Source organism: Marmota marmota, unplaced genomic scaffold (genome assembly GCF_001458135.2).
Source record: "Marmota marmota marmota unplaced genomic scaffold, marMar, whole genome shotgun sequence".
NCBI classification, from domain to species: Eukaryota; Metazoa; Chordata; class Mammalia; order Rodentia; family Sciuridae; genus Marmota; species Marmota marmota.
This window is the reverse complement of record NW_025999869.1, coordinates 14,591,584-14,611,787: the sequence shown is the minus strand read 5'-3', so window position 1 is coordinate 14,611,787 and position 20,204 is coordinate 14,591,584. Positions and strand designations below refer to the sequence as shown.

Genomic DNA, 20,204 nt, shown 5'->3' with positions numbered 1-20,204 from the left:
GGAGGGGAGGGGGGATAGTAGAGGATAGGAAAGGCAGCAGAACACAACAGACACTAGTATGGCAATATGTAAATAAATGGATGTGTAACTGATGTGATTCTGCAATCTGTATATGGGGTAAAAATGGGAGCTCATAACCCACTTGAATCAAAGTGTGAAATATGATATATCAAGAACTATGTAATGTTTTGAACAGCCAACAATAAAAAATTAAAAATAAATAAATAAATAAATAAGTTATTTTGTTGTTTTTTTTTTTTTCGGGGGGGGTCCGTTAACTAGATTTTCTTATTCTGATTAGTTGTAAATGATATGAATATTACTTTATTGAAGCTATGATTCCATTTAAATCAGTGGGCCCATGATATCTGATTAAAGTTACACTGCACTGCAAATATATGCCCATTCCCCCAAGCAAATAATATGGATCGCCAGAGGTCCCATATTTTCTCTTTGGTAGCTGCACATCATTTGCTGAAGGCCTGGAGTCTCTGTAACACATCTCTATACCAAATACCAAACTGCCACTTCACTTCTGGCTGAAGAGTCAAAACAGAGAATCTTTCTCCAAATCAAGCATAGAAAAATGAAACCATGAGTGTGGATTTGCTTAGAAATAATTAGGAACTCTGGGGAGGAGTGAAGCTTGAAGTTTCTGCTCTCCTTCTTGCACATGGATAGAAGAATACTTCTCAACACTTAAAGGCAGAGAGAAAACAGTTGTTTTGTGACTTCTGAAATAAAAGCAAAGCAAAACTTCATCATGGACTAGGTCTGAAATCCTGTATCTAAAGTGAACTAGAGCCTCACTGTAAGGGGGGTTAGCTTTCCAGTGGAATTCAAAGACAAAGCCACTCCAACCCCACCCAGCAGTTTTTGTTACTGCAAAGGCTTATTAAACACACACACACACACACACACACACACACACACACACACAGTCATCCTATGGATCGTATGGGCCCAGAAGTCAACAATGCAATGAGATCCAATATATAATGATATGATAAACTTATTTGAGTTAACATTTCCGAGACAGAGTGGCAGCAATAAGACAGGCTTAAAAATGTCACCAAGTTCTCCCTTCAGCTTGCACCCCCAACTGAAAGCCCCTCTTCAAACTCTACCATCTATATTTAGCACGCACACATCAAAACTGGCTCAGAGTTAAGCAAAGCTTAATGGGTTAAGCTCAGAAGGATGGGGATCCTCTCACACCAACTTAGGGGAAGTTTCTGCCATTCTTCCTAATTTAAATATGCACTTTGCAGGGTCTGAGTAAAGCTGGTCCAGGCTGGGTCAGCTGGGAGATCCCAGGAGCATATAAACAGCATTGACTATTTTAAGTGAAACCATTTTAATAGACAGCTGGTTTAGGGCCCAGACAATGGGACACCAAGAAGAAGGCTTATTGTCATCCTCCACAGTAAATCATGTGTCTGCTCCCTGGGAGGAAGGTGTCTGCTGTGAGAGCGGCAAAGACAACAGTGGTTTAAATAAATCAATGTGTTTATCAGAAGTGAGGCTGAGAAGCCTGCTGCAAAGATGGGCAGCAGAGGGAGAGAAATTATACAAAAATATGTTATTTAAATAAATCAATTGACGGTGAATCAAGTTGAGGTTTGTAACTTAAGAAATAAAAAAATACAGTATCAAGTGAAAATGATGTTGACATTAATCCTGCCAATGGCAAATAAATCCCTTAAGGCAGTAGGAATGCATGTCCAGGAAGAAAAGTAAAATTGTAAATAGCAATAAGTTTATCTCAACTTGAAAATCCTGGTGACATTGATAAACAAAGTAGAGCAGATTTCTTTTTCTGATGCACCAGCCTTCTCTTTCTAAATAGTGTCCTCTAATGATCAGTCAGAAAATGAGATAGAAAATATTGCATATTATTTTTAATTCCCTCTTTCAGATTGAGGGGGGTTTTGTTTGTTTCTTTGTTTTTGTTTGGGGTTTGCTTTTTTTTTTTTTGTAATGAACTAAATAAATTTTTTTAAAAAACCAGGAGCTGTTAAACTTTCACATTCTTATGCAACAACAGTGCTGCAAGTTTTACTGGTAGAGGATAAAATACCATCAATTTCAAATGCTCGATTTATAAGTTAACCTGCAACATCTTTCGAAACCTGTTGCTCAAGACACTAAGTGTGCCTCAATTGCCACTGTTTTAGAGGGCACCTTTGAAGTCCAGGTTCACCCTTGCTTTTCTAAAGTATCACCGGCTCTTAAAAGTGAACTAAAACTTACTCTGGATAAAGACCACACAGTAAAACGAAAAATACTCAGTGAAAATACACCAGGATCACACTTCAATAGGATGCCAAAGGAAGTACAGAGAATTGAGCAGGGCTTCTCTTTGTTTACTTTTCTAATAGTTTTAACTCTTTGTGTTCCAGGCCCCCCCCCCAAAAAAAAGGAGCAAGGAGAATACTTTCTACATTGGCACAGCAAAATCTGAAAGGCTTTTAGAAACAAAATGCTGAGCCTTTCTTAGTTTGCAACCAAACAACAGAAAACTTCTCATCTTTAGTTTAAAAAAAAAAAATGAAGGAAGAGATAAAGAAAAAGGAAGATTATCTAAAACTAACAAAACTCGTACTTTTCCACTCAAATCAAAACTTTGAAAATTTTACTCTTTTTCCCATACACAAAATAAAAGGCCAAATTTAATTTGTCACCTTAGAGACTAAGTTCATGGACATACAAAGTACCTCCTTCATCCAGAAGTGAAATATCCTCTGAATATAAACTGTCAACATGCCTTTGGCAGCAAATTACAGAGAACTGAACTAATCAAAAAATAATATGAACACCTACAATATCAACACACTATAATAATCATCATCACATTCAACCAAGTTGCACTGCTTGTCATTTAAAAAAAAAAAATCACTAGCTGACGTGGTCCTAGAAATTACTAGTAGGTAAAGAAGCCCTAGTTAAGAATTAAACTGTGCCAAAGAAAACCCTACAAACCTGACATTTCATAAACAATTGTGTCAAACAGCAATATGACATTAATAGTGGGATAAACTAAAATAAAAAATTATTTTGCTTCCATTAGCAACTTTACTAGTGAACAAATCACAAAGATGTAATTTCAGCTCAACAGCTAAGCAGGCCCATTTTCAGAAGTGAATTTGGAAAGTTGCAAAGGAATTATATCATATTCAGTATGCTGTACAGTTACAACACAGCCCTGAATAAAAAGCCAATGTGTACCCAATGTAGTGGGCTTTAGAATGCATTTCTCCTGTCACAAAGAAACAAAACTCCTATGCTATCCAAATGCCCCAGAAAAAAAAAATTTTTAACTAAATCATATCAATTCCACATTACATTTTTTTTCCTAACAGTAATAAAAGATATTTTGGTCATTTGGTAACTGAATCTACATCCATATTAATAAATACAATTGATTTTTTTCCACCAATGAGCAATGATAATAACAGAGCAATGATAATAATGATAATAATAATAATAAAATAATAATAAGAAAAGATAAGTTATTAAGCACTTAGTATGTGTCAGTCACTGTTCTAAGCCCTTTACATGTATGAATTAATTTAATTTCCACAGCAGAAGTTCCAGGTGAGTACTATCATTATTCCCATTAGTCTGGTTCCAAAAGCTTATATATTTTAATTACTTGCTAAGACCAAATCTTTCTTGCTCAACAACTATGTCAACAATTCACCAATGTCCAAACACTCCTTCATCCCTCTCAGCAATCTAAGTAAAGACAGACATAACAGACTGTATAGTCATACAAGTTCGATAAATGCATCCCTACTAATATGTTCGTTTTTAATGCTGTTCAAACATTCACATGGAAACAGCTCTAGCGTAAATATCCCCGAACAAATGGCTGTATATTATCCAGGAGGGAGCAGTTGGACCGCCAGACTGGGGAAGTACTAGGCCATCTGGCTCCGGCAATCTCTCCAAAACCATCAGCTTTGTTTTCACCCCCAGACTCCAAACAACACATTTTCCACTGTGATGAGTTTACATTTTCCCAAACACAGGTCCTGATCATGCATAAAAATTCCAAACTTCTTCATTCCTCTATGTGCAAGGAAATTTAAATCACCTGCATTTTTGACATGTTACCATAGGAGACAGAAAGCTGCTGAAATGTGGCCCTTGATTACAAACTTGGTCCAATCTTTTTTTGTTTCTTTCCCTAAATCTGTGGAAGAACCTCTCTGCTGGACTAGTGAATTTCTTGGGAGCTTACTGATGTATTACAAATGTGTTTATCTACCAATGAAGAGCCCTAAACTGAGAAGGTTGTTAATCAAATATGCATAGCTGTGGCAGGATATAATAAAACAATCAATAGGAAAAAAATGCACTTGCATCAATAACTTAAAGTACTGGGAATATCAAAACAATATTTAAAGAAGCCTGGCTGGGAGAAAGAATCTGACAGCATTTGATTATTGCACCTTGGACCCCCCACTGTGTGTCCCTCCAAAGCACATCTCCCACCTTTAAATCCATACATACAAAAGTTTAAGATGATAACTGTTTTCCCTTCTCAAAAAAAAAAAAAAAAAGGCTTTTGATTTGGGCAGGGAACATTTTGTTTTTGATAAGTTTATGAAATTTGATATTCTTTGAGTGTCACTGAAAAAAAAATGTCACTCTTGAAGCAAGATGGTAGGAGGGGAGATAATAATGTTTTGGTTTTTAACTATTTAATGATAAATACCTCACTGAAACAATCCCAGAATGTAATCATATTACAAGTAGTAGACCAAAATCTGAAATAAGGCATTTTGAAACTCTGACCTCCTCTGCTGGGTTCATCTGAACTTCTGCAGTAGATACTGTTACTTGGATGCAACAACCATAAACTTCTGGATCCTACAGGGCTTTTTTGCATGATCACTAATAGAATACCAAAAACAGCAATGACATGAAAACAATCTATTTTTGGTCCAGCTAAACTTGGTTTTGAAAACCCTTCCCAAAAGCAAGACTTTTATTTTTCCAGTTGGCGAACAATATTTTTAAGATATTATGTCCTATGAATTTTACAAAGAAGTCTTAGCTGTAAGGAGCCTCAGAGCCTTACACACTCACTTCTATTGAAGCTTCTCCTTTCCTGATAGAGTCCAAAATTAAGAGTCATTATCCAAAATAGTCTAATAAGACACTTTGAAAAGGTGTGAAACTCTGTGTCATATCAATACATCTTGGTTGATTGAATACATTTCTGTTTGATCTCAATGCTGCTAACTCAAGATCAGGAACAATCTATGAAAATGTAGAATGCACAGATAGTTTTGCATGTTGCCTGCCCAAGACTTCTTTTGAATTTTAATCCCAGCTTGGGAGTTAAGGATATGACATCATACATACAAAGCCATATCTCTACAACAAAAATGTTTTGATAAACCAGCAACTAAGAAGACACTTGAATAGTGGCCAGGCATTCCCTCCACAATTTATGATGTCATCAGAACCCCTCACATCACCAGAAGTATTTTACTCTACACTCTAAAATCAAAATCTGGAGTCTATCAGGAAGAATTTCCCAGGGGGAATAAAAGTAACCATTTAATTAGTCAGTTCATATCAAGCCTTATTTCTGATTGAAAGGTCCACTGTGTGTTTAAGTAAAATAAAAAAAATGAAAGAAATTTAAAATCAGACTGGGCATTTAATTATAAAATAATCTCAAACCAGATGAGGATTTACTGCTTTACTCTCTAAGGCTACATATAAATATTATGTCACAGCTAAGGAAAGGTAGACTTTTTCCTGCTGATCTACCTGCTTTTTGGAGACTATTGTTTTAAATGTATACACAAGTAGATAACCTACTTTCAAAACTGTTACAGCATGTAATCAAAGAATAAGCAAATGGATAATGAGCAAGAACTGACTTTCAAATCAAAAGCTACAGAGAAGGTGGTTATTTAAACAATTACTATGAAAACAAACAGGTATGTCTTGAAATATCCCTTTTCCTTCATATATTTTACACTAACTTAGACAATTACTAAATCTTTTTTTTTTTCAGGTTACTCCTCACCAAAATATATAATTGCATACATCTATAATTTTAACTTTCAGAAAGATGTCACATAGAGTGAATGCCTTTCTCAGATGGGCTATCATTAAAAATAAAACTATATCTTGTTCTCACTCCTCCCTCTCACCCTCCCTCTCTCCTTCCCTTCTTCTAGAATTTATGATGATACAAATGATCGAAGAATGACTTTAGCTGCAGTTTCCTTAAGCTCTATGACCTTGTTAGTAAAGTATTTGACGTATTGCTTTATGAAAATCAAAAGATTATTCTCCCATCATAGTGTGTAAAAGTCAGTTCATTTCAGAACGGAAAAATCAATTCTTGGTGGCACATTTTGTTTAGACAGATCTAAAATAAAGTTTTGAGGAGGTTTAACTCATATAGAATCAGTTCAAATTTTGTGCTCCTTAAAACTGTGCTGCCTAGAATTAACATTTCAGTGGTCAGTGTTGTACAGACGGGTTTTATATACTTATCTATGTCTATTAGCTTTTTACCTTTTAAAAAGTAAATCCTAATAAATACATATGGAATATGAATTAAGTTTGCACTCTCCCCCTTCTTTTCCCCCTCTGATAAGAATGGCAGGAAAGAATATCCAGGGTATCAAAGACAATTTTTGAAAACAAAACTCCACTTAAGATATTTTTGTTTCGATATTGTTTAAAAAAAAAAAAAGAAGAAGTTACTGAAGTCAGGTTTTTGTGTTTCTGCTTGGAAAGAAAAAAAAAACTTACCAAAACACATAAACATATAATTATGCAAGATAATTATCCTATGCAATAATCAAATCCATTAAAGAAAATAAGACCAAGCCTGAAAGTATAAATGGGAATTTACTCTGATCTAACAAATAAGTAATGAGCAGAATCTTCAAGAAGGGCAAATCTTTTAAGGAAATAACATGAGGTCAATTTCAATAGATATTTATTCTTCTTTAAAATACATTTCATACCCTCTTGTTTTCTAGTTAGGTCACAATGAAATATGAGAGCAGTCATCAAAATTAGATGTTATTAAGTTGGTTCTTGTTGAGTGTATTTTAAACTTACCAACAGCGAATTAATGTGCACTTTGGACAACATATTTAAGCCATGCATCTCTAAAAGCAGTTTTTAAATAAGCATGCATACCCTGATTTCAAGCTTTCTAAGCCAGCTTTTGAGAGAATATCTCCTCCCTTATTTTAAAGGGAACATTTTAAAATAACAATCAAGTAAACAAGTTGTAACCCTCTTACTAAATGCTGGTAGTACACAATGAATAACTTTTCTCTTTGTTCTGATTTCTTTTCCCCCACCCTATAAAGCTGTCTTCCTATTTCTGCTACTAAGTTCTGCAACTACCTAACCAGCTACTTCATTCTGAAACTAAACTTTTTCTTAAAATTAAGAAGGGGAGAGCTCCTGCGCCTCATTAAAATGTCAGGCCTCTCTTCTGACTCGGCTCATAATTGTATCTTTTAAACCATAACTCAACCTTAATGTATACTGCCTGACACCGCGTGTTGGGAGCTTAGGAAAATGCTATCTATGTACCTTTAAGACCGCAAGCTCACTCATGCTGCCTGGCATCCTGCCAAACTTGGAGGCAAAAGCGGGAGGGTTTTTGCAAAATATCCTTAACAATTGTCGCTCCCTGTTCCAACTCTGCCCTCCACTACCACCCCCTTTAAAAAAAAAAAAAATCTGTGTAGTGGTCATCTGTGCCTGGCCCTCTCGCCACTCCCGGAAAGCCGCCTTTGCCCCTAGCCTCCAACTCCTCAGCCCTGGGCCTCCCCTGCGAGGCCTGGTTGGCTTGGGTTTCAGAAGTTAAGCCCAAACCGCCCCAGAGCCCTTTGCGCCCCCTGGGGCTCTGGGGCCAAGTCAGAGGAAGTTCAGCCCCCATCCACTTCACTCAGCACCCTGCGGGCTCAATTCCCAAGGCCTGGGCTTCCCTTGGAGGGAAGGAGCCGTCGAGCTACGCTCTCCAGGCAGAGGCGCAAGTGCGCGCAGGGCTGGGAAGGCGCACCGGCTGCGTGGTCCCAGGTCCACACTGGCCTGGAGGGTTTGAGTTCCCGTCCTCCCGCTGTGGAGCTACCAGCTTCTTGATTCCCCGGAAATTTGTGACCCCAGCGTCACCCCCACAGCGAGGAATTAAGAAACTTACTTGTTTGGTCATGGAGTCAATGAGGCGCACGTAGAAATCCTGCTCTGTCCTTATCCCTGGGGGAAAGAGGAGGAAACGAAAGATAATTAAATGAGAAATGAGAGGGATCAGTCGCGAGGGAAGGGGGCGATAATAACAAAACAAATCATAAGAACAACTAAAGTACACTCAACCACACGAATGGGTTAAGGGATCCCAGGCGAATCGGAACCCCCATCCCTGGAAAAGCACAGCCTGGACCTCCCTCCCCCAGCATCCAGAGAGTTGCCGCTGGCCTAGCCCAGGTGCTCTAAGAAGCTAGACATAAAGCCTGTAGCTAGGAATGGAGCAGGACCCCCACTTGACTCTTCTTCCTTCCCAGGCAAGAGCCCTTCTGCAATCGCCTAGAGCCATTAAGGCCACCACCACTGCTAACCTCGGGCCTGGGGTCTGGGCCACACTTAAGGAGCAGGCCTCAGAAAGGGGAGAAAGAAGACAAGTGGCCCAGAGAAGACTGGGCATTGCACCTGGCCTCAAGTACATACTGGAGGGACAAAGCGGCCCTGAGGCCACTCCAGGCCTGTTCCGGTGAAACTTCCTAAGAGGAAACTTAGGAGAGGTAGGTTCACCTGCAGGATGGCGGACTGAGCTTCCCTGGGGAGGCTTTACTCCACCTGGAGATCCCCGAGTGCCCTGACCCGACATGGAACCCCAGGGTGCAGGCACAGGCAGGATGAGAGCCTCACCATTGCTGTAGAGGAGCTGGAGTCGGTAGTGAATCCCGTTATTGGTCTTTTCGCTGTTGGCTTCCTAGTTTGCAGCAGGACGCAAAGACACAAGAGACGCAGGAGAGAGGTCGGCGTGAGCGAGTGGACCAACTTCGAGGCAACTTTCCCCAAGCCGGGTCCCCGGGCCGGTGAGCCCCGGAGCAACAGAAAATGCTGCAAACTGTGATCCCTCCTTCGTTCCCATCCCAAACTGCTCTCTCTCCCCTTCCAGAAAATTCCGTGGGGCGCGAAGGGGTGATCCTCTTCCCAGGGCCTGGGGACGCGGGCCTGGGCCATCAGAGGCAGGCGCTGTGTGGTCTGGTAGTCGAGGACGAGTTCATCCCGGCACCCATGACAGTGGATTGTGAAGCCGGGCTCGCCTTTCTCCAGCTCTAGGGGCTCCACGCGAACTTTTATGGAGGAGGACCCCGTGAACTGGGAGCCCAGATTCGTCCGGGACGGGAAATGGCTTGGGAACCCCTCACAGGAGTGTGTTGTGAATGCTTTGCACTCATGGAGGAGCGCGCCTCCCAAGGCACCAGGGCCTGCTCCCCGAGCCGCGAACAAGGGGAGGAGGCGCTGCGCCCACTTACTTTTTCCTTCTCCACGAACCCCACAAAGGCTGTCCTCTCGATCTCCACGGGCTGGCCCTGTCTGTCGTAGAGAGCCAGGACGAAGTGGAAGAAGTTGGATTTGCGCAGATTGGAAGGCGGCTGCTTCTCAAAGTGAGCCCGGGCCAGACCCACCCCGCTGCGGCCAAAGAACGCAGAGTTAGACGGCAAAGCAAAACGTCGACTCGCGTCCCCCTTGTTACCACTACACACCCGAGAACCCTCAAACACCCACCTCCTCTTTCCCCAGTGGACCCCCTCCAGGACCCCTCAGGCCCCCCAGGAGTAGCCAACACCCAGTAGGCATGTCTTTGCTTGTGCTTGTCCTCCCTGCGGAGGGCAGAGCACGTCCTCAAAACTCGCCAAAGAGGTGTGAAAGTTTTGTTTGGGTTTTGCGCGCGAGACAAACGCTATAAGCATTTTCTCCGACTTGAACTGCGCTGAGTTGGGGGGGAAGAAAAGTGGCAGTGAATGAGGTTTGAAGAAAAGAGCCCAAAGTTTACAATTTAGCGGGAGGGGGCATGGGAATGGGTTCCCGCTACTCCTTAGAATCTCTTGACTCAGGTACATGGACAGGTGGGAATGAATGAAGACACGCTCCGCTTCTCGCTGCAACAGCCACCCTCCAGGAAACCTCCCGCGCCCCGGCCAATTACCGACGCCTAGCCTGGGGAAGCCAAATTTCCACCCCAAAACTTGTGCAGAAGAGTCCAGGATAGGACTCAGAGTTGGCGGGGGCGGGGGCGGNCAAAGTGCATTAGTCTTATCAAAAAGATTTCTGTTCCCCCTCCCCCTGTTATTTTTCTGTCTTCTCTAGCCAGGCAGATATGAAAAATGCCTCCCTCTAATTTAGTTCCTGGGGATTTGGCTCTGGGGGCAGGAATAGGGCTGCTGAAGGCTCCTTTCTCTGTGCAAATTTCTCAGTTGAGATAGTCAGTTTCAGATACCTCAATGAACACATCCTTTGCAGATGCTTCTAGATTCTGCTTGACTCCCCAGAAATCCCTCTGTTGTATGTGTGTGTCTTGCTCATTCTGGACCTCAGAACAGCAGTGTCTCTCCTTCCCTGGCACCTTTCCCAGTGATCAGTTCCTTTGCTGTATGTTCTCTATCTTTGCACCATGTACCCCATCACACTCAACTTGGAGTCCTGCAGACTGTTTACTGGATAGTAAATTGTAGGCTCAAGGAGTTAATTAGAGGGAGGCATAGGTCTTGAGCCAGAACTATCTGGGACTCACTGATAAGAGGGGTGATCTTTGCTTCCTGACCCCTCTACCTTGAAGGTCCCCACTGAACTGGGGGAAGGGGTTGGCTCTGGGAATCTTTGGGGCCTGGAGCATCAGGTTAAGCTTGGAGCTTTGGAAAGTTTTTTTTTTTTTCAAGAGAAAAACATACAAAATTTTAAATTTATTTTTAAACGCAGGCCAGTTTCAATTATACATTTAATTTCCCTCCACAAGTCTGACACCCTTCCAGTTTCTACCATTATACCTCTCTTGAGCACCTACTGTATGCCAGGAAGTCTGGTAGATGCTATGGGGATCCCCCTGGATGAGAATAATCTCTTCAGGCGTGTCTTGGAGGAGATGACATTAATTATGGTACCAGGAAGAAAGTCCTCAACACACAGAGGTGCAGAACAAGTGCTATGAGAGCTGGGCAGGAGATAGTGTTCGAAGGAGATAGTGGCCATGCATTTGCAGGCCTGGAACACACGCTTTCACCCAGTTTAGGGATCAAGAAGTGGTTCCACGTTCCTGTTGTGCCAAAAGCACAAAGCTTAACTCTTAACTATCTCCCTCCATTCAACATAAGCAAGTGTACCTTTCCATCACTGACCCTTCCTAAATCAAAGGGCCAAAGGCCGCCAGTAGAAAGGGGACCTGGATTTCTGGCAGAGAATTTCCCCCCAAGGGGTCTTTAGCAAATTTGGCTAAATTCCTCTGAGACCAATGAAACAGAAGTTCACCATGTGCTTATTAGAGGTTACAACCTGCTAAAAAATGATGGGGCACACTACCCACATCTAGCCATCACTTTTGCCAGCCACAAGCATATATGCTAAAGGTAGAAGACCAAGTTCTTCTCTTTCCTTCCCTCTCTTTCTTCTCCTTCTCTTATTCTTCCCCTCCCTCTCTTTCATTATCCCCCGCCCCCCCATGGCTTCCCCCTCCTTCTTTCCATTCCCTCCCCCAGCTCTCCCTTTCTCTGCCCACACCGCTGGAACAGAATTTAGAGGTTTGTTTACTCCTCCTCCCCGCCCCGCGCACTTTTAACAGGAAGAGATTCTGCAACAACCAACAAATCAGACATAGATGTGGTTGTTGTTTCTCCTAAAGAAGAAGAAAAAAACTACTTTGGAGCGGGGGTGGGGAGTTGGAGACTGAATTTGAGAAAAAATTTAAAACGCACCCTGACCCAGTCGCAGTGAGACCCATTATCCCACTGTTCACCTATCTTCACAGTAACCCAAGAGAAGTGAGCGTGTAAGAACAGTGCTTAACACCGCCGGCCTCGGGTTAGTGAGGAGCGAGAAGCGTTTCAGAGGCCAGGTTGGATTCAGAGTCTGGGTCCCCCACTACCAGGGGATCCACAAAGCCTTACTTGAGCGGTCCTGAATTCACCCGCCCCTCCCAGCGTGGAGACAGTGTCTCTCCGCAAGCTCCCAGCACCGACCTCGCGACCCATATTCCATCCCACCACCCCGCCTCAAAGCGAAGAGGTGGGCACCTGGGACACGCGTCCTGCTTTTTCTGTCTGGGCTCTCCTGTCTCCTCCACTTTTGCCCCCGACGTCCCAGGACTGCGGAGCAGGACGTGGCATCAGCCCTGGGAGAACGAAGCCTGTATGCCTCGAGCGCGCCCAGGGCGCAGCAAGGATGCTAAGGGACAGCAATAGCCGGGATGCAGATCTCCAGCTCAAATCCCTGGAAAGGATACCCCCCTCTCCTTCCTTCTGTCCCCTTTTCCGCTTCAGTCGACCCGACTCCTCCCCAGCCCAGACGCCTTGCTCAGCGCTCCCTCGCTCGCCACTTTGCAAGGAACTTTGCCCGGCTTCTCCGAGCCACCAGGAGAAGGATGTTAATGAGGGAGCGTGGCCTGGCTCCGGGAGCAAGCCAGATCCTCAGCGGCGATTGGCTGCGGCGAGGCGGAAGAATGACGTTATGCAAAGAAGGGGCGGGGCTTTGAGGCTTGAGCCCCGCCTCCTCCCTTTGGGGTTAGTGTGCCTGTGTTTAGCTCTGGGGAGAGTCAAACTGGATTCCATAGGGAAAGCCTGCAAATCACTTCTATTTTAGCAAGGAGAAAACAGAATCTCCATCCAGCAGGGTCCACCCCTCTCTCTTTCTCCCTGTCCTCTCTTTCTATCTCTCTCTTTCCCTCCCCCCCCTTTAAAAAAAAAAAAAGAAGAAGTTACTGAAGTCAGGTTTTTGTGTTTCTGCTTGGAAAGAAAAAAAAAACTTACCAAAACACATAAACATATAATTATGCAAGATAATTATCCTATGCAATAATCAAATCCATTAAAGAAAATAAGACCAAGCCTGAAAGTATAAATGGGAATTTACTCTGATCTAACAAATAAGTAATGAGCAGAATCTTCAAGAAGGGCAAATCTTTTAAGGAAATAACATGAGGTCAATTTCAATAGATATTTATTCTTCTTTAAAATACATTTCATACCCTCTTGTTTTCTAGTTAGGTCACAATGAAATATGAGAGCAGTCATCAAAATTAGATGTTATTAAGTTGGTTCTTGTTGAGTGTATTTTAAACTTACCAACAGCGAATTAATGTGCACTTTGGACAACATATTTAAGCCATGCATCTCTAAAAGCAGTTTTTAAATAAGCATGCATACCCTGATTTCAAGCTTTCTAAGCCAGCTTTTGAGAGAATATCTCCTCCCTTATTTTAAAGGGAACATTTTAAAATAACAATCAAGTAAACAAGTTGTAACCCTCTTACTAAATGCTGGTAGTACACAATGAATAACTTTTCTCTTTGTTCTGATTTCTTTTCCCCCACCCTATAAAGCTGTCTTCCTATTTCTGCTACTAAGTTCTGCAACTACCTAACCAGCTACTTCATTCTGAAACTAAACTTTTTCTTAAAATTAAGAAGGGGAGAGCTCCTGCGCCTCATTAAAATGTCAGGCCTCTCTTCTGACTCGGCTCATAATTGTATCTTTTAAACCATAACTCAACCTTAATGTATACTGCCTGACACCGCGTGTTGGGAGCTTAGGAAAATGCTATCTATGTACCTTTAAGACCGCAAGCTCACTCATGCTGCCTGGCATCCTGCCAAACTTGGAGGCAAAAGCGGGAGGGTTTTTGCAAAATATCCTTAACAATTGTCGCTCCCTGTTCCAACTCTGCCCTCCACTACCACCCCCTTTAAAAAAAAAAAAAATCTGTGTAGTGGTCATCTGTGCCTGGCCCTCTCGCCACTCCCGGAAAGCCGCCTTTGCCCCTAGCCTCCAACTCCTCAGCCCTGGGCCTCCCCTGCGAGGCCTGGTTGGCTTGGGTTTCAGAAGTTAAGCCCAAACCGCCCCAGAGCCCTTTGCGCCCCCTGGGGCTCTGGGGCCAAGTCAGAGGAAGTTCAGCCCCCATCCACTTCACTCAGCACCCTGCGGGCTCAATTCCCAAGGCCTGGGCTTCCCTTGGAGGGAAGGAGCCGTCGAGCTACGCTCTCCAGGCAGAGGCGCAAGTGCGCGCAGGGCTGGGAAGGCGCACCGGCTGCGTGGTCCCAGGTCCACACTGGCCTGGAGGGTTTGAGTTCCCGTCCTCCCGCTGTGGAGCTACCAGCTTCTTGATTCCCCGGAAATTTGTGACCCCAGCGTCACCCCCACAGCGAGGAATTAAGAAACTTACTTGTTTGGTCATGGAGTCAATGAGGCGCACGTAGAAATCCTGCTCTGTCCTTATCCCTGGGGGAAAGAGGAGGAAACGAAAGATAATTAAATGAGAAATGAGAGGGATCAGTCGCGAGGGAAGGGGGCGATAATAACAAAACAAATCATAAGAACAACTAAAGTACACTCAACCACACGAATGGGTTAAGGGATCCCAGGCGAATCGGAACCCCCATCCCTGGAAAAGCACAGCCTGGACCTCCCTCCCCCAGCATCCAGAGAGTTGCCGCTGGCCTAGCCCAGGTGCTCTAAGAAGCTAGACATAAAGCCTGTAGCTAGGAATGGAGCAGGACCCCCACTTGACTCTTCTTCCTTCCCAGGCAAGAGCCCTTCTGCAATCGCCTAGAGCCATTAAGGCCACCACCACTGCTAACCTCGGGCCTGGGGTCTGGGCCACACTTAAGGAGCAGGCCTCAGAAAGGGGAGAAAGAAGACAAGTGGCCCAGAGAAGACTGGGCATTGCACCTGGCCTCAAGTACATACTGGAGGGACAAAGCGGCCCTGAGGCCACTCCAGGCCTGTTCCGGTGAAACTTCCTAAGAGGAAACTTAGGAGAGGTAGGTTCACCTGCAGGATGGCGGACTGAGCTTCCCTGGGGAGGCTTTACTCCACCTGGAGATCCCCGAGTGCCCTGACCCGACATGGAACCCCAGGGTGCAGGCACAGGCAGGATGAGAGCCTCACCATTGCTGTAGAGGAGCTGGAGTCGGTAGTGAATCCCGTTATTGGTCTTTTCGCTGTTGGCTTCCTAGTTTGCAGCAGGACGCAAAGACACAAGAGACGCAGGAGAGAGGTCGGCGTGAGCGAGTGGACCAACTTCGAGGCAACTTTCCCCAAGCCGGGTCCCCGGGCCGGTGAGCCCCGGAGCAACAGAAAATGCTGCAAACTGTGATCCCTCCTTCGTTCCCATCCCAAACTGCTCTCTCTCCCCTTCCAGAAAATTCCGTGGGGCGCGAAGGGGTGATCCTCTTCCCAGGGCCTGGGGACGCGGGCCTGGGCCATCAGAGGCAGGCGCTGTGTGGTCTGGTAGTCGAGGACGAGTTCATCCCGGCACCCATGACAGTGGATTGTGAAGCCGGGCTCGCCTTTCTCCAGCTCTAGGGGCTCCACGCGAACTTTTATGGAGGAGGACCCCGTGAACTGGGAGCCCAGATTCGTCCGGGACGGGAAATGGCTTGGGAACCCCTCACAGGAGTGTGTTGTGAATGCTTTGCACTCATGGAGGAGCGCGCCTCCCAAGGCACCAGGGCCTGCTCCCCGAGCCGCGAACAAGGGGAGGAGGCGCTGCGCCCACTTACTTTTTCCTTCTCCACGAACCCCACAAAGGCTGTCCTCTCGATCTCCACGGGCTGGCCCTGTCTGTCGTAGAGAGCCAGGACGAAGTGGAAGAAGTTGGATTTGCGCAGATTGGAAGGCGGCTGCTTCTCAAAGTGAGCCCGGGCCAGACCCACCCCGCTGCGGCCAAAGAACGCAGAGTTAGACGGCAAAGCAAAACGTCGACTCGCGTCCCCCTTGTTACCACTACACACCCGAGAACCCTCAAACACCCACCTCCTCTTTCCCCAGTGGACCCCCTCCAGGACCCCTCAGGCCCCCCAGGAGTAGCCAACACCCAGTAGGCATGTCTTTGCTTGTGCTTGTCCTCCCTGCGGAGGGCAGAGCACGTCCTCAAAACTCGCCAAAGAGGTGTGAAAGTTTTGTTTGGGTTTTGCGCGCGAGACAAACGCTATAAGCATTTTCTCCGACTTGAACTGCGCTGAGTTGGGGGGGAAGAAAAGTGGCAGTGAATGAGGTTTGAAGAAAAGAGCCCAAAGTTTACAATTTAGCGGGAGGGGGCATGGGAATGGGTTCCCGCTACTCCTTAGAATCTCTTGACTCAGGTACATGGACAGGTGGGAATGAATGAAGACACGCTCCGCTTCTCGCTGCAACAGCCACCCTCCAGGAAACCTCCCGCGCCCCGGCCAATTACCGACGCCTAGCCTGGGGAAGCCAAATTTCCACCCCAAAACTTGTGCAGAAGAGTCCAGGATAGGACTCAGAGTTGGCGGGGGCGGGGGCGGGGTGGTCTCTGTGGGAGAAAGAACTAAGATGTTTTGTAAAGACCTGTCCTGGGAAAGTTTCTCTGCTCTGCAGAAATCCTCACAATCATTCCAGAAATCATAAGAGCCAGGGTTGCTGGCTGAGCTACCCCATTGGGAGACTGAAGGCTGGGGCTCCAGGGGTGCCGACTGCCACTGACAGCCCAACCTGCCAAACACAAGCGCACAGAGGCACATACATGCACAAACACACGGCGCACCGGACGCGCGCGCACGCGCGCGCGCGTACACACACACACACACACACACAAACACACACACATAACTTTCGTTTCCAGCCCAGTTACCCAATTCACTCTCACTACCAACTACCCCCAACCTTATGCTCGGCAGGGAAGGTAACAGTGCCGGGGACTCTGGTCTCCAGCCCCGGGAAGCTGGGGATGATGTAATTAGTCATCTTCCTTCTTTCCCTTCCGCACTCTCTGAGTCTGATAGGGCCTGGGGCCACCAGGTTTCCCACTCCCCTAAGCCCAACTGGTGGCCGGGAATTTAAAAGGGCACTGTTTCACGCTTGGGATCAGGAACCCCTGGAAAAGGGCATTGGGTGTGCCCAGGGAAGTTCTTCAAGTCAACCTCCAAGGGCAGTGCCTTCGGGCCACACTGTCTAGCATCTGGGGAGCTTTGAGTGGGAGAGGGGCTGGAAGAGGCCATGGTGACAGGGGGTGGGGAAGACTTAGGAGATGTCAGAATTAAAGTTGGGAGTTGCTATTCTACCGATGGACTAAGAAAAACTGAAGGTGAGAGAGAGGGAGGGAGGGAGAACCAGATAGGAGAAATAAGAGAAGACTCGAGGGAGAAATGGGGAGAGAAAAACAGAAGAGACAGAGAGGTAATGGGAAGGAGAAAGAGAGGAGAGTAGGGAAGAGAAGAGAAAGAAGAGTAAGGACAGAAGGAAGGGAAGATGAAGGTAAAGAGGAAAATGAAATGAAAGGAGGGAATTTAAAATAAGGGGGAAAGAGAGACGAGAAGGAATGAAGAGAAAAGGAAAGAAATGGAAGGAGGGGAAAGAAAGGAAAAGAAGGAGGGAAGGAAAGGGAGAAGAAAATAAAGTAAGGAAGAAAGAAAGAAAAGACGGAAGAAAAAGGGAAGGGAAGGAAGAAAGAAGAGGAGGGGAGAAAAAAGAAAAATAGAGATAGCCTGACAGAAAAGAAAGAACGATCACAAAACACAGATATCCAACAGCATGCTGGCGAGACGCCTCTTCTGGGTTAAAACAAAATGAAAACAGTCACAGAGGAGGCAGCGGAAAGTGCCGGCAAAGCGTGGGCTCCTCGCAGGCAGCTCCTGGTTCTCCGGCCGCAGGCGACGATTGCAGCGCCGCCGGGGAGCGCAGAGCTCAGGCTGCAAGCAGAGCGCAGCAGCGGACGCAGCTGTGCGGCCCGGCCCCGGGGCAGCCGCGGCGGCAGCCGCCTCCCAGCTCTCCCGCTAGCGGCTAGCTCCCTCCGCCGCGGTCCCCGCGCGATACCCACCTCTGCGCCGCTGTGTTGGCGTCCAGCACCCCGGCGCCCTGCATCCACGTCCGCACCGCGTTCATGCCGCTACCCAGCGGCTCTTCCTTCATGCTGCTTCCACTCCGTTGGATGCTTTCCTGAATCCCAAACATGAAAACAACCTTTTCTTGTGGAAAATGACACTTGAAGTAGCAAAGCCGGCAGCGCCAGTTGAGTCTATTGTTTCTTAAATTGCTATCACGTTTTTTTTTTTCTTCCTGCTTGTTCAAGTGAAGGGTACCTCTACAAAAGGAAACTCCAGCCCCTCCTGTTCTCCACCGGCCTGTGATCACTACCAAAAAAAAAAAAAAAAAAAGAGAGAGAGAGAGNCTCCAAGGAGCCATTGGAGAGGATTGGCATTTCCAGGGAATGAAGTCTCTCCCTGAGCTTCTCGAAGTTTCTTCAACGCACAGGGGCAGCAACCACACTTGCCCGAATGTTCCATCTCGCAGGCGGGGCTGCACAGCTCTCAAGGTCTCCCGTCCCGAGGAAGTTCATGCCAGTGAACAAACCCCTCCTTCCCCATCCCTCGCCCCTAACTTTTACTCCTTGGTTGTACCAACCTTGTTGAGGCATAGGGGAATCGATTCCTTTTCCTGAAGAGCTTGAGTCGCCACAAAGATTTCTAGGGACTCAGGTAGAAACCTGTCCCTCATCCCCCCTACCCCTTATCTGAGAGAGAGAGAGAGAGAGAGAGAGAGAGAGAGAGAGAGAGAGAATACAGCCTAACTAGGACCAGCAGAAAAGTCCCCGGAAAAGAGGGAATCATCTCGGCTCGTCCGCCCCCAGGAGGCCAGACTTGGGACTTGTCACTTAGAAAATTTCTTGAATTTTCGTTCCCCTAGTAAAGGGGAACCTGTGGGAGGGGGCGGGGGATGGCCCCTCACCTTTGCCACTTGCTAGAGACTGCCCTGAGTGAGGTGGGAAGGCAGACGCCTCCTGCAGTGCGGGGAAGAGACTGGAAAGAGGAAAACTGGGTGACAAAGCTCAAACCGCAAAATCCCTCCAGGTGCGGCACGATCCAGAAATCCAGAAGAGTCGCCCCGAAACCTGAAGTCTGAGGCGGGGGCGGGGATGGACCGAGGCCCATCAGCTGCCCGCAGGGAAAGGGATGAGTCGGTGGCAACCCAGCGTCTGGGAAAGCCAGACCTGCCCCTGCGCAGCTCTGTGAGCGCCTGGGTTCCGCACTCCAGACGCGGACAAGAGCGGTCCATCACCGGGACCACCAGCCAGCAAAACCCTAACCCTTTCCCTCGGTGACCTCACCCTCAGCTCTTGGGGAACGCGTGGGAGCTGCAGGCCACAGTTCCACCGGAAATCCGGACTCTGACCCCAGTTTCCGACTCCCGCGATCTGCGGAGCCCCTTCGCTCACGCAGTCGGACACTACCAATCCCAGGAGCGCACCTCCCACCGCAGTACAGGCAGGGGGACTGAGGCCTAGAGAAGGACAAAGGTGCCCACAGACAGGAGGTAGAGACACGTGGGAGAGCTTAGTTTGCTAGGAGCAGGAGCCTGGGGCAAGGGGTTCTGACAAATCTCTCTCGGGTTTCCCCGGGGCCGGGGTGGGGTGGGATGGGGCGTCCCAGATAATAATAGATAATTTGTCGAAGACTTTACCAGCATAAATTCACTGAATTTCCATCACAGATCAAGAAAACAGATAAGGTCACTCCCATTTTACAGGTGGGGAAACTGAGAATCTATGAGGAAAGTGTTAAAAAAAAAAATGTGTCCAATACACTACACAGCTAGTACAGTTGCCAAACCACAATTCTCCAGGACCTGCGCTTTAACCGGGAGCCAAACCATTGGCAGAGTGAGTCTCCTACCCCAGAATGCTCATGGATTCCTTGGCTTTCCTTCCCCAGGGTCTGGGTTCCGTATTCAGGTCCACGGAAGAGATCGCGCAAGCCCCCTCCCACGGTGGGGGGTCGGACTTACAGCAGAGGAGAGAAAGAGGGTGCTGGGGAGTTCCCAAGAAAAGTCCTAAAGAGTGATCCGACTGAATGCGCATTCACGCTGTCAGCTACGACTACGCTTCTCTCCCGGCCCTACCGGGACAGGGAGCACCTGGGGCATCCAGCGCCAGCCCTTGACTGTTACATTTACTTGGCCTCCAGTCGGTCGTTTGTC

General features: G+C 46.5%; 1 protein-coding gene across 8 annotated transcripts in view; it reads right to left on the bottom strand.

The window, feature by feature from the left end:
* The window catches only part of Ebf1 (EBF transcription factor 1), a 383,619-nt gene extending 365,248 nt beyond the window's left edge, over positions 1-18,371 (bottom strand). For 4 of the 8 annotated variants that reach the window (XM_048816292.1, XM_048816295.1, XM_048816298.1 and 1 more), the window contains exons 1-4: positions 18,049-18,371; positions 15,773-15,929; positions 15,159-15,222; positions 14,434-14,489 (exon numbers count right to left, since the gene is read on the bottom strand). In XM_048816292.1, coding sequence (XP_048672249.1) covers positions 14,434-14,489; positions 15,159-15,222; positions 15,773-15,929; positions 18,049-18,182 — 411 coding nt within the window. In that variant the 5' untranslated portion in view covers positions 18,183-18,371. Of the gene's footprint in view, positions 1-8,200; positions 8,257-8,925; positions 8,990-9,539; positions 9,719-14,433; positions 14,490-15,158; positions 15,223-15,772; positions 15,930-18,048 lie in introns of those variants that run through there. The other 4 variants (XM_048816280.1, XM_048816284.1, XM_015492662.2 and 1 more) reach the window with 3 other exon arrangements.
* Between the last annotated feature and the right edge of the window lie 1,833 nt (positions 18,372-20,204).